Consider the following 15,856-nt stretch of genomic DNA (forward strand, 5'->3'; position numbering starts at 1 on the left):
GAACAGCTTGAAATTAAAATAAATTGCCAAATCCATTCTATGGGTGAACTCAACGTGTGAGCTAGTCAGGGTAATTTACCACTCGTTGCAGGTTAAACATATGACATGCAAATCGGCAAGGTGAGAAACAGAATCAGATTTAATTTACATGCACAAATAAAGTCCATGCAGAGAACAACATTTGGAGCACTTATGCCTGCTTTGTGGGGCACTTCTGCGTTTAGAGGCTGTGTGTATTCTCAGGACACATTATTTATGTGCACTTATGGATCTCGCTAACCACTGAGAGCTTTGGCTGAGCCACAGAGAACACATACAATACTCCTCAGTGAAACTGTGTAATGTCCAATATCCTTTAATGGAACCTTAAAACGAAAGTTTCTAAAAAATGTTAGGCAATTAACCCTCTGAGAACACGTACCGTCTTGCGAGTAAAATCCACATCGAATTATTATTTTAATTATAATAATACCCTAGGCTTAAAGATTACAAAATCCAATTCAAGTCAGTCCATTAATGTGAAAGTCACAGAACCCTATACAATACAAACTGCTGAAATCTGACAGTACAATTTCCAATGTAAAATTCACTTTCACTATAGTTTAACAATTATTTATCTATCACCATTTTAGGAAGTACATTTAGAGCTCGATTGCAAAAATAAATTCCTCCATATTTCTTGTTTTATCGACCACAGTACACTAAGCTGCCATGATTTTTTAAAACATTATTTTGAGCAAAATACTCAAATTTAATTTTATAAATATGGCAAATAGGTCAGTCTCAGATTAACCATGTAGCCCACAACCGCGCAAGCTCTCTCATCGTCCAAGTTCTCTTCTTTTGTTATAAGTACAATTTTAACCACATGCGCGCAATAGCTTGTCTCAAACAAGGCACAGGGGAGTTGCGGCAGAAAGTAACATAATGTGACAAGTTTAAGAAATTAGGAGACAGAGTTTTGACTGAGGAAAATAAGAAAATCGTGCAAGTCCATGCACAGTGTTTTTGTGGAATTAAAATTATGGAGACACCACAGGTGCTGGAATCTGGAGCAAAATAAAAACTGCTGGAGGAACTGTGGATCGAGCAGCAACTTCAGGAGGGAAGGGAGAGAATTGCTGATTTTTGGATCAAGGTCCTGAATTATCCCTGATGTTGTGTCTCAGCTCGACACACTGGGTAATTCCATCCCCGCACAGATGCTGCATGACACATGCAGCACCTCCAACAACTTGTTCTTTTGCTCTAAATTAAAGTTACAGTTTGACAAAATTAGCATCTCACCAGACAGAAGAAAACAAAGAGAATTTTAAAGCAAGCACCTGACCTTGTTACTATTCTTTGATGCACACTGATAGGATTGTGCACAATTTCTGAATTAATGAAACCACTGCACTCTTGTTTGTTGGAGTAAGACATGTTGTCTTAAGGGATTTAAAATCCCAAATCTAAATACCCAGGTGCATAAAGGCACACTTTACTCGCACATTAAATGCTTTCTAACATGTATATTTATCATTAAATTAGCAAATGATGGCAGAATCCACACAACTAATTAGGTTTATGCCCGCAATACATATCCCTGTGTTTGAATACAAAGGTGTAGGAAGGAACTGCAGATGCTGGTTTATACCGAAGATAGACACCAAATGCTGGAGTAAGTCAGCGGCTTTTACACGCCTCCAGTTTATTTCCCCACCCACCCCCCTCAACCTCTTCTACTTTCAGTCTGAAGAAGAGTTCCGACCCGAAACATCACCTTTTCTTTGAGAGATGCTGCCTGGTGGTAACCCAGTGAGTTACCCCAGCATTTTGTGCCTGTCTCTTGAATACAAAGGAATCGGTTTAGTTTATTCCCTTAAACAATATTGTTTATCTGAACGAGTCGCAAATAAATTGACAGAATGCATCCTGGGCTGGTTGGGAAAAGGATGGAGGTGCAGAAAGTATAAGAAAATAACTGCAGATGCTGGTACAAATCGAAGGTATTTATTCACAAAGTGTTGGAGTAACTCAGCAGGTCAGGCAGCATCTCGGGAGAGAAGGAATGGGTGATGTTTCGGGTCGAGACCCTTCTTCAGAAAGTGTTGGACCAATCCCTCGCAGTTACTGACCTCTCCGCTGTCAAAGGAATCTACAAGAAGCATTCCTCAAGAAGGCAGCTAATATCCGAGATCCACACCGCCATAGCCACACTTACTGCTTCTATCAGGAAGCTAGAATGGGAGCATGAGAGCTGTACAACTAGGGTCAAGAACAGCTTCTTCCATTCAACCATCATGTTTTTGGAGCAAGCTGTACAACTCTAACCACTATTTTACCTCAATTTTCAAAACCACTTCGTACTTTGCAGTACTGTTTGGCTCCATTTATTTGGTTTTATGCACCGTGATCTAATTTACTTCCAATAACTGACAATTTATTGTGTATTTTCTGTTAGTCTAATTGCAGTAAGTAAGAATATATATAATATAAGAAAATAACTGCAGATGCTGGTACAAATCAAAGGTATTTATTCACAAAATGCTGGAGTAACTCAGCAGGTCAGGCAGCATCTCGGGAGAGAAGGAATGGGCGATGTTTCGGGTCGAGACCCTTCAGTCTGAAGAAGGGTCTCGACCTGAAACGTCGCCCATTGCTTCTCTCCCGAGATGCTGCCTGACCTGCTGAGTTACTCCAGCATTTTGTGCAGTAAGAATATCACTCACTGTTCCTGTTCATATCCAGTGCATGATACAAATAAATGCTATAAATTATAAAAATGCACCTTTGACGTGAAGTGGAAATACAAGTTTAAAATATCCATGATTTAAAATTCATGATTTCTATGGAGCTAATGTTAGGAAATAAAATGTAAACCAGATGCTTGAAAAACCAGAGCGATGGTATTAACAAACAATAACAACAGTGAACTGAAGTAAATAACCCTATTTAAGAAATTTACTACCTAGATCCCGAGAGAAAAATGCCTAAACTGAATCCAAGGATCTCATGTCTCTGGTGAAGATTATTATTTTGTTCCACCTTGTCTCCTTTCAAGTTGTGCCACAATTTCCATCGACAAAATGGAATTAATTCACAACTATTTACAAAGTTAAGCGGTAACTTGAGTCACTATCCACAAAAACTATCAGTTCCTACCAAGAGTTTCCGGCACGCTTTGCATCAGAGCGTCATCAAATAGCACAGCGGTAGAGTTGCTGCCTTACAACATCAGAGACCCGGGTTCAATCCTAACTATGGGTGCTATCTGTATCGAGTTTGCACGTTCGGCCTGTGACCGCGTGGGATTTCTCCGGGTGCACCGGTTTCCTCCCACATTCCCACGACGTGCAGGTTTGTAGATTAATTGGCTTTTGTAAATCGTCCCTAGTGTGTAGGATGCAAAACTGGGATAACATAGAACTAACGTACGGGTGATCATTGGTTGGCATGGACTTAGTGGGCTGAACGGTCTGGTGGCACATTGTATCTCTAAACTAAAGGACCAGAGAGCCAGATGTATCTGCCAATGTAAATGTACTTTTGAAGCAACAAAGTCACTATACATATTCAAAACCTTTAACTTAATCAGCTGTCATTCATCAAAAGGAAATCCTGGCAGCTGAGATCTCTGAATCTGATTTGTGTACATACTGAGAAGTACACACACTCATTTCGGCTTTCCAGCACACCATTTGCCTGGGAATTACAATCTAGCAGCTAAATCTGTCAACAGTTTACTGAGCAACTTCAGGTCAAGTATTATACTTACGGGTGCCACAATCTTCCCAGTCTGTCCAACTTGTAAATCATTAGGCACGAATCCTGCATCTACCGCAGCCCGAGAAGCACCCACTGCAATATGAAGGTAAAAGATGTCAATAGTTGTTCCATTACAGACCTTACTGGCACATTTTAAAACTGATTCTTTCTATTTTTAAATGTAAAATTCGGAATGGTCTCAAAGATCTTTTTACTTATATTTTATGCATTTAACTGATAATTATAAAACATATTGCCAAAGACCTTTTTCAAAAATTAGAGATTTTTATTTTACCAAGATTAATTCATGTAGGTGATATATAGTTATGTCAATAGACAATAGAAAATAGGTGCAGGATTAGGCCATTTGGCCCTTCGAGCCAGCACCGCCATTCAATGTGATCATGGCTGATCATTCTCAATCAGTACCCCGTTCCTGCTTTCTCCCCATACCCCCTGACTCCGCTATCCTTAAGAGCTCTATCTAGCTCTCTCTTGAATACATTCAGAGAATTGGCCTCCACTGCCTTCTGAGGCAGAGAATTCCACAGATTCACAACTCTCTGACTGAAAAGGTTTTTCCTCATCTCCATTCTAAATGGCCTACCCCTTATTCTTAAACTGTAGTCCCTTGTTCTGGACTCCCCCAACATTGGGAACATGTTTCCTGCCTCTAACGTGTCCAACCCCTTAATAATCTTATACGTTTCGATAAGATCCCCTTTCATCCTTTTAAATTCCAGTATATACAAGCCTAGTCGCTCCAGTCTTTCAACATATGACAGTCCCTGACAGTCAAATATGTAGCTCTGAAACATGCATGAACTACTAACCAATCACGATTATTCACATGAATACGCTAATCAGAGATGAACCAGAGGCAACTTAAGAAATAAAAAAGTTCAGATTACAAAAAACACATTGGCAATGTATAATTTAGAATGTGTGAATATTATTGTCATTACCAATTTAATTGCAATTTATAATACAAACCACACGTATGCGCATTTTCCTTAAAAAAATATTTTTGCAAGTCTAAAGTGGCATACAACCCAAACAAAAACAAAACTGAATAACTTAAGCCCTAACGTCCTGGTGCAAGTTTCAAATCCAGACTTAAAATTTTAACATAGAAATCATGAAAACTTCATTCAATAACTTGGAATGAATTCATAGAACTCCAACGTCCAAAATTAAATTATGACATGAGATGGATATTCCCCTCCCAAACTTCGGAGTCTGATGTGTTACCAGGCACTGGGCTCAAAGCAGAAGACCTGCTGCAGAACTCTGTTAGCTTATTGCAGCAGGGAATACCAGCAGTACTTTTTAAACAGAAGATAAAAGCTAAATGCTGGAGTAACTCGGCAGGATAAGCAGCATCTCTGGAGAGCAGGAATGGGTGATGTTTCGGGTCGAGACCCTCCCTCAGACGGACCCAAAACGTTACCCATTCCTTCTCTCCAGAGCTGCTGCCTGTCCCGCTGAGTCACTCCAGCATTTTGTGTCTATCTTCGGTATAAACTAGCATCTGCAGTTCCTTCCTACGCACCTTTTCAATAGATGTGCTGAAATCAAAAGTTCAACCATTATTTTCCAACCGAAAATAGGGAGATAAATACTGTACAATGTGCAGACAAAATCTAACCCCAAAGCCAAGTTGTAGCTTCAATTGTCACATATTTGTTACAAATTCCCACGTGTACATTTACAATGGAGATTTGACACCACAAATGGGCTCTCTCACCAGAGATGGAACTCCATAAACATCTGCTAATTTCGGGTATATACAATACAATACAATATATCTTTATTGTCATTGTACAGGGGTACAACGAGATTGGGAATGCGCATAATTACGATGCAATAAATTAATTAGCTAGTCAGTATTAATTTAAACAACCCAATGAAACAAATTACAACAGTTTTAAAACAGAATAAAGTGCAAGTAGATCTGTGCCGGTTCTCTGTGCGATGTGACCATCCGGCTCAGCAGGACCGGTTCACAGCAGCTATGGCCCTGGGGATGAAGCTGTTCCTGAGTCTGGAGGTGCGGGCGTAGAAGGCCTTGTAATGTCTGCCCGATGGTAGAAGTTCGAACAGACTGTTGCAGGGGTGTGAAGAGTCTTTGTGGTGGCTTTTCTGAGGCATCATGAGTTGTAGATGCCCTCCAAGGCTGGTAGCTGTGTTCCGATGGTCCTCTGAGCTCTAGGGACTACCCGCTGAAGAGCTTTCCTCTCTGCCTCCGTGCAGCTGAGGTACCACACAGGGATGCCATTCAATGCAATGTAAAAATTCAAATGGTAATCCGCACTGTAAACAGCCTTTGTTGATAAGTGAAAATGTTGGCAAGAAATGTGCGCAGAGAGAAGCCACACCATTTTCATGTCTAACGATTAAAAGTGGTGTACCTCACGGTACACGAGTTGACACGCCAATGTCACACAGGCTCAAGCTATGATTACTGTCAGAGGGTGTTTTGCTGCATGTCCCTTTTCCAGACTACACAAGTTGCCATGTCAGTACAGAAGCAGCAGCCCAAGTTTCACCACCAGCTGGGAAATTATGTAACACACCTTTAAAAGGTCTGCAAAATTACATGATGTAATTTTCATCAAAATAACACAGATCATGAGGACATCACGCGAGGGATTTTTGCCCCAATAAATGTTACAATGAAGCGATCCCCAATAATTTCAGAACAATATACTGGAGGAGGAGTAAAATAAGGAGACAAATGACATTCATCTACAAGAAAGAATGGGCTATTAAAGAAAGCACCTACCAGCAGCATGTAATTTGTCAGCCAAGTCATACAATAACTTGAAGTTGTCTCCACTCTTTAAACCACGACCTAAAAAGTATTAAAACAAAATAAATGATTTAAAAGTGAATTTACAGTGAATATAACCAATATAAACATACAGAGAAGATTCTTTTTAAATGCAATGGGCTAGATGTACAAAAGGTCCAGAAAGAAAGCCTGAGAGATTCTATTATTTTCCTGTAGAAAAAAAAGTTTTGTCTAATATATTTCAACAAATCATCACTGGTTAGTTGTGGAAACAAAAGAACTGCAAATACTGGTTAATACACAAAAGAACAAAATGCTGGAGTAACTCAGCAGGTCTGGCAGCATCTCTGGAGAACATGAACAGGTGATGTTTCAGGTTGAGACCCTACTTCAGACTGGAAGCACGAGTCTGACGAAGGGTCTCAATCCGAAACGTCACCCATCCATGTTCTCCAGAGATGTTGCCTGACCTGCTGAGTTACTCCAGCACTCTGTGAAACGTCACCCATCCATGTTCTCCAGAGATGTTGCCTGACCTGCTGAGTTACTCCAGCACTCTGTGAAACGTCACCTATCCATGTTCTCCAGAGATGTTGCCTGACCTGCTGAGTTACTCCAGCACTCTGTGAAACGTCACCCATCCATGTTCTCCAGAGATGTTGCCTGACCTGCTGAGTTACCCCAGCACATTGCGCCATTCATCACCGTTACTTTTCATGCAGTTAAAGTTGGTCAATATATTGAGCTATTTAATTAGGTTTCACATTAAATACATGACTAGGTGGCTGTGCAGATACCCAAGAAGGGTGTCGACCCAAAACGTCACCCAATCCTTCTCTCCAGAGATGCTGCCTGTCCTGTTGAGTTACTCCAGCTTTTTGTGTCTATCTACATAATCATAAGGACTGCCATCATTGAATTCATCATTGCCATATTGAATTCAAATAATCTGATACTGAATGGCCAGGAACAGAAATAGCAGCCACAAAACTAGAGAGAAGAGAACAATGATTCACTCAAGAAAAGGAAGCTGCTCCTTGCCTGGTTCAGCCTTCACAGCCTTTAGTAGCACAGCTGGTAGAGCTGCTGCCTCACAGAGCCAGAGACCCAGCTTTGATCCTGACGTCTGTCTGTATGAACTTTGCATGTTCTCCCAGTGACAGCGTGTGTTTCCTCCGGGTGCTGCGGTTTCCTCCCACATGCCAAAGATGTGCGAGTTTGTAGGTTAATTGGCCTCTGTAAATGGCTCCTAGTGTGTAGACCAAGGGTTCCCAACCTGGGGTGAATTTACCCCCGGGGGTAAATTTCACCTACCATTATTGTTATTTGAACTTAAAATAATAATGTTAAAAACAGTATTTTAAAATTTCCCCTTTGTCTGTTGCTTTATTATGGTAGAGGTGTAAACACAAATCACTGAACAAAACAGGGTGGGGGTAAATTTACTTTTGAAAAATTGCCATGGGTAGACGGGACGAAAAAGGTTGGGGACCCCAGGTGTAGAGAGTGGTTGCAAAAATGGGATAACACAGTATTCGTGTGGACTGAAGGACCCGTTTCCATGCTGTATCTCCAAACTAAATTAAACACCAATCCATGTGGCACAACAGAACTCAGAAGCACTGGTTTTACTGGTGACATTAAATAAGTCGGATTACAGGCTTACACAAACAAAAACACTGACATTTTTTAAAGCCAATAATTCCAACCTGTGTATTAATTTAACATTAAAAAACGTACAAAATGCCAAGGATACTCAAACATCAGCCAGCAGGAAAGAGAAAGGTTAAGATGCTGGAACTTTACCTTTGTGTTTCTCTCTCCAAAGCTTCCAGGATGTTTGCACCATTTCCAATTTTATTACAAATTATCAATAACACGGGATATGTTTCATTGCTCAATTATACATATATTTTGCAGGAATAAAGGGAACCAACAAACTATGGGTTACATTTAAATGCATATTTTATTAAATTCATATTTTATTTGCTGATCCAAATTACTTTCCTAATAACAGTATCCAAAGTATTGTCAAATCTAGAGCTATCTCCTCTTAGGATTTGGAATACAAGGGTCAGGCAAAAGAGGACTCGTGTCCCCACGTTAGGTCGAATGATTGGCTCTGACCTCCCGCTCGATGCCCGGTACCCTTCCCTGTCCCCCCTCGCCTGCCCACTCCCCGCCTGGCCGCCCATTTTTGGAAAAGACCTCGGATCCATCTCAGCCTCTTTATTTTACATAGGATCTTTATTTCATTGAGATTCATTTTATTTCTTTTTTTAAACAATTTATTTTAAAGAAAAAACGCGATTTCCCCAGGTCACAAAGGAAACTCTACAAGGAATGGGCCCAACAGCTCCACTTGGTCTAGTATTTTTATTAAAAATTATATTTTAAACATTTATGTGATGCAGATTTATTCATTATTCTTGTAACTGATGCAACCCTGGAATCCATTAAATGGCTAAAAGTTTCATTTGAGCCAATTCCCACCTCTGATTGTACATCTAAAATATTAGACACTGCATCAACTACTCACCTCCAGATATCACAATTTTGGCACTGGTTAATTCTGGGCGGTCACTTTTAGACAACTTTTGTTCCAACCATTCGGACAAACCAGCTGCAGGTGGAACTGGTACTAAAAACAAAAAAGCAGGAGACCAAAGGTTACTTTTGTAAAGAAAACCAAAAATAAAACTGCAGATGTATTTAGTATTGAGCTTCTGCCAATAAAGGCTGATCTAATAAATACCTCCAAGTTTTGTCTCCCAATTAAGCACTGATTTTGCCACATGTAAACTATATAAGAGATATGCAACTCAGAGCCCCCCATATTGCACTGAACACAGACTGCTAACTGTGCAGATTCTCAGAAGACACCAGCTGAGCTTGCTGGTGAACTGCTTGTCAGTTAAAGTGCCATGAGACTGAAGTCTTTCCTTAAAATAACTCAGTAAGGAATTTCCTACAAGTATAAACAAATTGTTATGCTCCACAAGTCTCCAAGGATATGTAAGCTTTACTTTCTCTATTACTACCATTAAGAACAGCAACAGAATTGTTGTTGCTTTTGCTACTTAGAACACAGCAAACAAAACAGTGCAGGAACACAAGTGACTGGTGCAGGCACAATGGACCCAATGGCCTGTTTAGTTCTATAACCTTTTATGAAAGTTACAGTATACCATGTTACAATAATACTCCTCAGGAAACCGACTTAGTCAAAACTAAACACAAGTTTGCGGCCAGAAATCTTACGCCAATACTTATTAGCCTTAAGGCCGTTTACCTTCTTCAGAACTTGCATCTCCTCCATCTGTAGCAGAAGCTTCAAAAGCTGTACCTCGTACAGAGAAGACTTTTACTTCATCGCTCGACTTCACCGTGCACAGAGCATTTCCTATAAACACCCAAGAATCAAGGGAAAAAAATCTCTTACTTCAAGGTGAACTTTGGAGGTCTGGATCTTCTAAAACACATTTGACTAATTTTTTAGTTATGTTAGTCTCAAACACATGTTTTGGATTACATTGGAATATATAGTTTCCTAATCAAAAGGAGCAAGCTCACATCCTAAATCCCAACCAATGCATACATTTAAAGCAGACTAATTTAAGCCACGAGGTACATTACAGAAAGCAAGGCAATAATACCGCACATGGTCTCAGCTGGGTTCAAAGAGCTTTTGACATTACCGGTCAAAAGATTTCCCAGTCTTGCATCGTGATTTCTTTCTGCATCTTCTCTGGTGTCTCCTACTCCGAATAGGATGATGTCGGCGGCAAGGTGGCGCAGCGGTGGAGTTGCTGCCTTACAGCGAATGCAGCGCCGGAGACTCAGGTTCGATCCTGACTACGGACGCCGTCTGTACGGAGTTTGTACGTTCTCCCCGTGACCTGCGTGGGTTTTCTCCGAGATCTTCGGATTCCTCCCACACTCCAAAGACGTACAGGTATTTAGGTTAATTGGCTGGGCAAATGTAAAAATTATCCCGTGTGTGTAGGATAGTGTTAGTGAGCGGGGATCGCTGGGCGGCGCGGACCCGATGGGCCGAAGGGAGCTGTATCTCTAAATCTAAAAATCTAAAAATCTAAATCTAGGGCTTGTGACAGCTTCTTCTGGAAGATCTCTGCACTCACCTTCAGTCCGAATGGCAATCTCTTCCAGCGATATCTCCCAAAGGGGGTGTTCATGGTTGTTAGCAAACTGCTCTCCTCCTCTAGTTCGCAGTGGAGGTATCCTGACTTCAGATCGAATTTGGAGAAAATCGCCTTGGGCAGCTCAAGGAGTACGTCCTCTATGACTGGTAGTCAGTGGATCTCCCTTTTCAGGGCTTCACTGAAGGGTCTAGGATCAATGCAGAACCTCAACTCTCTGCTGTCCTTTTTCTCTGTAACGACCAGCCTGCTACACCACTCAGTTTGTTCTTCGACTTGAGTCAAGATGTCCTGCTTGGCCAGCCTCATGAGACCATTTTTGACCTTCTCTTTCATGGCTACAGGTACAGGCTTTGCAGAACACTGTGATGGTGTCACTCTGTCTGTGTTACCAATTTGACCTTGCCTGGCATTCTCCCAGGTCTTTCGTCGTCAAAGACATCTTTGGAGCTCTTGATTAATGAGCCAGCCTCGCTAATAGCATTCAGGCTCTTGAAGTTCTCGTAGTGAACCGTGATGAGTCGCATCTGTTGAGCAGTGTTGCCGCTCAGCGGTGTGAGCCAGCCTTCCTCTACCACCATGAAGTGAACACGACACTTCTTGTTGTATAAGTAAATAACTGCAGATGCTGGTACAAATCAAAGGTATTTATTCACAAAATGCTGGAGTAACTCAGCAGGTCAGGCAGCATCTCGGGAGAGAAGGAATGGGCGACATTTCGGGTCGAGACCCTTCTTCAGACTGAGATGCTGCCTGACCTGCTGAGTTACTCCAGCATTTTGTGAATAAATACGGTACTTCTTGTTGTTCGTCTTGTTCCGGAGTATGACTTTCGTCCGACCTTCCGCCAAATTGGATCCGTTGTACATCTTTAAGACAATTTTCTCTCGTCTAATGTCCTCTTTGTTGGGGACAAGATCTTTGGGAATCACAGTAACACTGGCACCCGAGTCAATCTGAAACTTGATGGCTTCTGTGCCGACCTGCATCTCAACCAATAGGCCTGAAGAGGAATTGGTTCTGGCTCTATTTACCCCAATGCAGCTCACAGACGCCGCGTCAGATGTCTCTACGACCTTGTGCCGATCCCGTTTCTGCGTGCTCTCCTTCCTCTTTTTGCAGCAGCAGGCGAGGTGGTTTTGTCGTCCGCTTCTGTTGCAGTCCTTCCCATGCGTGGGGCATTCCTCCTTCCTGCCCTTGTGTGGAAAGAAGAATTGGTCTGCGCCATTTTGAGATATCAGCGTATCTCGTCTCGTCGCTCTCAATAGCTTTTGTAACATTCAGCTATACGTTCAGCTAAACGCCTGACGACTGCGTAATGTTCGTTAATATCCTCTATTAATAGCGTAATATACACTAGTGTCTTCTATTACTCTCGAAAATATTATCAAACTAGAACACAATTTTATTTTTTCTGTTCCACACACAGCTTGCGCGATCTTAGGGGGTCTCCTTCAAGTTTCTATGGTAAACAATCGTACTTCAGTACACTTCATCAAGTTAGAATTCAAAACATCATTAAATTTGAGATTACCAAGGTCCCTTGTCTATGTCTTCCTTGGTAACAGTCGTTTTCAGTACGGCTTATCTCGAACAGCCGTCTGTTTATCTTGAGAGCGTATTCCATTCCACTTCTGCAGCTTTTGCTGTTTTCAATACTGCTCCTGCAGCTTTTAACTTTAAAGCTCTTAGCTTTTAAAGAAAACACAGCCTTCGGCTGTTCCAAATACAACAAAGTTGCCGTTCTTACTCATCTGTCCCTTGGTCCACACAGCACTGATTTACACACTGTGTCCTAGCCTTGTGTGTGCACTGACCTGCATACCGTTCCTCTTATGCATGCAGCTAGTCCGGTCGTTGAGCATTGGAACACTGATTCCTGAAAGCATTTCAAAGCATTTTTGCTAATCATCATAGCCTCCTTTTGTTCCACAACTTTTCATTCCCTTTTCTGACACCATGTTTTGTTTCGTGCCCTCTTATGATAAAAGTAAACTTAGCACATATTAGTCAGAGAAGTAAGGCTCGAGTCCACTCGTGTTGGGAACGAAACCAGTGCCATCTTTATTTTTCAAGTCCCAGGACATTGCCTGATTTACATAATTATATGCGCGAGGCTGAGCATGTGCGAGAATGAGTACTCGTGTGCATAAATTACTTGGATATTGTTACACTGTCAAAGACCACGAGTTGGAGGAGCTCAGTGGGTCAGGAGTATCTGAGGGAAATGCATGGACAATGTTTTGGGTCAGGACCTTTCTACGTATACCACATGCTTGACCTCCAGCACTTCCAAAATTCCAGCATCTGCTGTTTCTTGCATCTCCTTAAAAAAAAAACCTTCATTTCACTAGTCTACATTAATACGTGCCTCTCCTTCGCTCACATGGTATGGTTGATGGAGTTTAACACAGTGAAGTGCAAGGTGTTGCACTTTAGGAACTCTAAAATGGGCAGGACCTACACAGTGAATGGAAGGGCTCTGGCGAGTGTTTTAGAGCAGAGGTATCTAAGAGTGCAGGTACAGAGTTCCTTGAAAGTGGTGTCACGGGTGGTCAAGAAGGCTTTTGGCACATTGGATTTCATCAGTCAGAATATTGGGTACAGAAGTTGGGAGGTCATGTTGTGTTTAATTTTGGCCATCCTGCTAAAGGAAAAATGGTGCAGAGAAGATTTACGAGGATGTTGCCAGGACTCAAGGGCCTGAGCTATAGGGAGAGGTTGAGCAGGCTAGGACTTTATATCCTGGAGAGCAGGAGGAAGGGGTGATCTTATAGAGGCGTTTCAAGATCATGAGAAGAACAGATAGCATAAATGCAGTCTTTTACCCAGAGTAGGGGAATCAAGAACCAGAGGACATAGGTTTAAGGTGAGGGGGGGAAGATTTAATAGAAAATTGAGCAGCAACTTTTTTTTTTTACACAAAGTGTGGTAGGTATATGGAACGAGCTGCCGGAAGAGGAAGTTGAGCCAGGTACTATCACAACGTTTAAAAAACGTTTGGACAGGTACATGTTGAACTGCGGGTAATTTTTCATTTCACTGCACATTTATGTGTATGTGACAAATAAATGACTATTGACTATTGAAATAAATGACTATTGACTATTGGATAGGATAGGTTTAGAGGGTTATGTGCCAATTGCAGGCAGGGGGGACAAATGCAGATGGGGCATGTTGGTTGGTGTGGGCAAGTTGGGCTGAAGGAATTGTTTCCAGTCTGTATGACTCTATGACTAACTCTCTGTCACTGTCTTTTTTACTGTAAAATCTGCCCACGAGCCACTTTCCTACACCTTTCATCCCCGGATCCCTCTTCAGGTTATGCACCCAAACATCCTGAAGCCGCCTTTGCTGTATCCCTTCTCCTGCTCAAGCGCCCACTCAAAAATCCTACAACCTTGCCTTCAGTTTTGTCTCCTAAAATCGCAGTTCTTGATCCGGTGGCCGAATACTTCCAGCAATAGAATGCCTTTGGATTTTCACTGCATTTGGGTGCAAGTTGTTGCAGCAAATGAGATATGTAACACATCTGCCTGCTTTGATCAATGGAAGTAACCACTGACAACAGCTTGCATGTTCTATACAGGGCATCAGAAGGGAAATAAAATATTTAGTGCAGCAGATGGAAGAAATGTAACAATAAAACCTTAAGTGGGTTCTTCTTTCGTTCCGAGCCAGATTCTAGTGAATTATAGAAAATAATACAAATGGCTCGAGGAGTACTTTAAGAAACAAGTTAGGCTGTACATTCAGTGAAATGGCAAATTAAGCCTTACATCACAAATTTTCTTATACCATCAATCTAGCATCAGGCTCCATCTTATTCCTACCTGCGTAGATGGTTCTGACAAATGTGTCTGGAGCTTTAATTTCAATGATATCGGAGATGGCAGCAACATCAAGCTTTGCAGCTATTCTCGGCACAAGATTCTGCAAACAAATGGAAAGCCACAAATAAACTATTTTCTACAAAGTTCGAACGTTTACATATTTATTTAAGAACTAATACCAATACTTATTTTCACGTTGCTTTATATTCAGCTATTTTGATTGGATTCACCCGCATTATAATTTCCCAGGAATCTGGGTGATGAAAGAACCATTTGCTAATACAAGTCTGGAACACTCTGAGGATAACAATGAGGATCTGATTCAAGGACAGCAACTGGAGGAACTTAGCAGCTTAGGCAGCATCTGTGGAGGAAAATGGACAGTCAAATGTTTCAGGGCGAGGCCCTTTATCTAGACCGATGGAGGTAGCCCATACAGTATAAAGAGGTGAGGGGCAGGATCTCACAAGTGAGAGTTGGATACAGGTGAGGAGGGATTGATTGGCAGATAATCAAGATATCTTTATTTGTCATCCAAAAAACAAGTTTTTTGAACGAAATTTCGTCACCCACAGTCCAACAATAAGAGCAACAAAATAAGCAAATTACACAACCCCAACCAACACAAAACCCCCCAAAAAGAAACATCCATCACAGTGAGTCTCCTCCAGTCCCCTCCTCACTGTGATGGAAGGCCAGAATGTCTTTTTCTCTTCCCCTGCCGTCTTCTCCTGCGGTCAGGCTGTTGTCGTTGCCATGTTCCAGGCTGCGCCGGACGGTGAAATGTCCGCAACGGGCCGACCCAAGCCCCGCTGCAAGTCGGGGCGGTCGGGGCTCCCGACATTGAAGCCCCCGCCGAGCAGAGAAAATTCCGTGGCCTATTTCAGGCCGCGGACGGTGAAATATCCGCGGCGGGCCGACCCAAGCCCCGCGATCCGGGGCGGGCGAACACGCTGCCGGAGCTCCCGATGTCGGCATCCACGCGGCCCGAGCCTAAGGCAAGTCGCAGCCGCTCCCGCAGCCTCCGAGAACGGCCGGCTCCGCTGATGGTGAGTCTGGTCCGCGGGCTCTGCGAACCAGAGCCCTGGAGGCCGCCAGCTCCAGGAGTTGGGCCGATGGTAGGCCGCAGCAGGAACGGAGACACGGCCCAGAACACAAAGGTCGGGTCTCCGTTCGGAAGGGACACATATTTACAATGTTACAGTTCCCCCCCTCCCCCCCACATACACACATAGTACAAAAACACAAAAACACCACATCACAACTACAATTAAGACAACAAAAACAACAAAAACACAAAGACAAATGGACTGCAGGTAAGC

At 42.3% G+C, this 15,856-nt stretch overlaps 1 protein-coding gene across 1 annotated transcript in view; it reads right to left on the reverse strand.

Moving 5' to 3' along the window:
* Window positions 1-15,856, reverse strand: part of etfa (electron transfer flavoprotein subunit alpha) — a 51,162-nt gene that overhangs the window by 24,560 nt on the left and 10,746 nt on the right. Inside the window, exons 5-9 of the mRNA XM_078429766.1 lie at window positions 14,535-14,634; window positions 9,834-9,944; window positions 9,081-9,182; window positions 6,533-6,601; window positions 3,758-3,840 (exon numbers count right to left, since the gene is read on the reverse strand). Coding sequence (XP_078285892.1) covers window positions 3,758-3,840; window positions 6,533-6,601; window positions 9,081-9,182; window positions 9,834-9,944; window positions 14,535-14,634 — 465 coding nt within the window. The remainder of the gene's footprint in view (window positions 1-3,757; window positions 3,841-6,532; window positions 6,602-9,080; window positions 9,183-9,833; window positions 9,945-14,534; window positions 14,635-15,856) is intronic.

Source organism: Rhinoraja longicauda, chromosome 38, assembly GCF_053455715.1.
Source record: "Rhinoraja longicauda isolate Sanriku21f chromosome 38, sRhiLon1.1, whole genome shotgun sequence".
In the NCBI taxonomy this organism is placed as follows: Eukaryota; Metazoa; Chordata; class Chondrichthyes; order Rajiformes; family Arhynchobatidae; genus Rhinoraja; species Rhinoraja longicauda.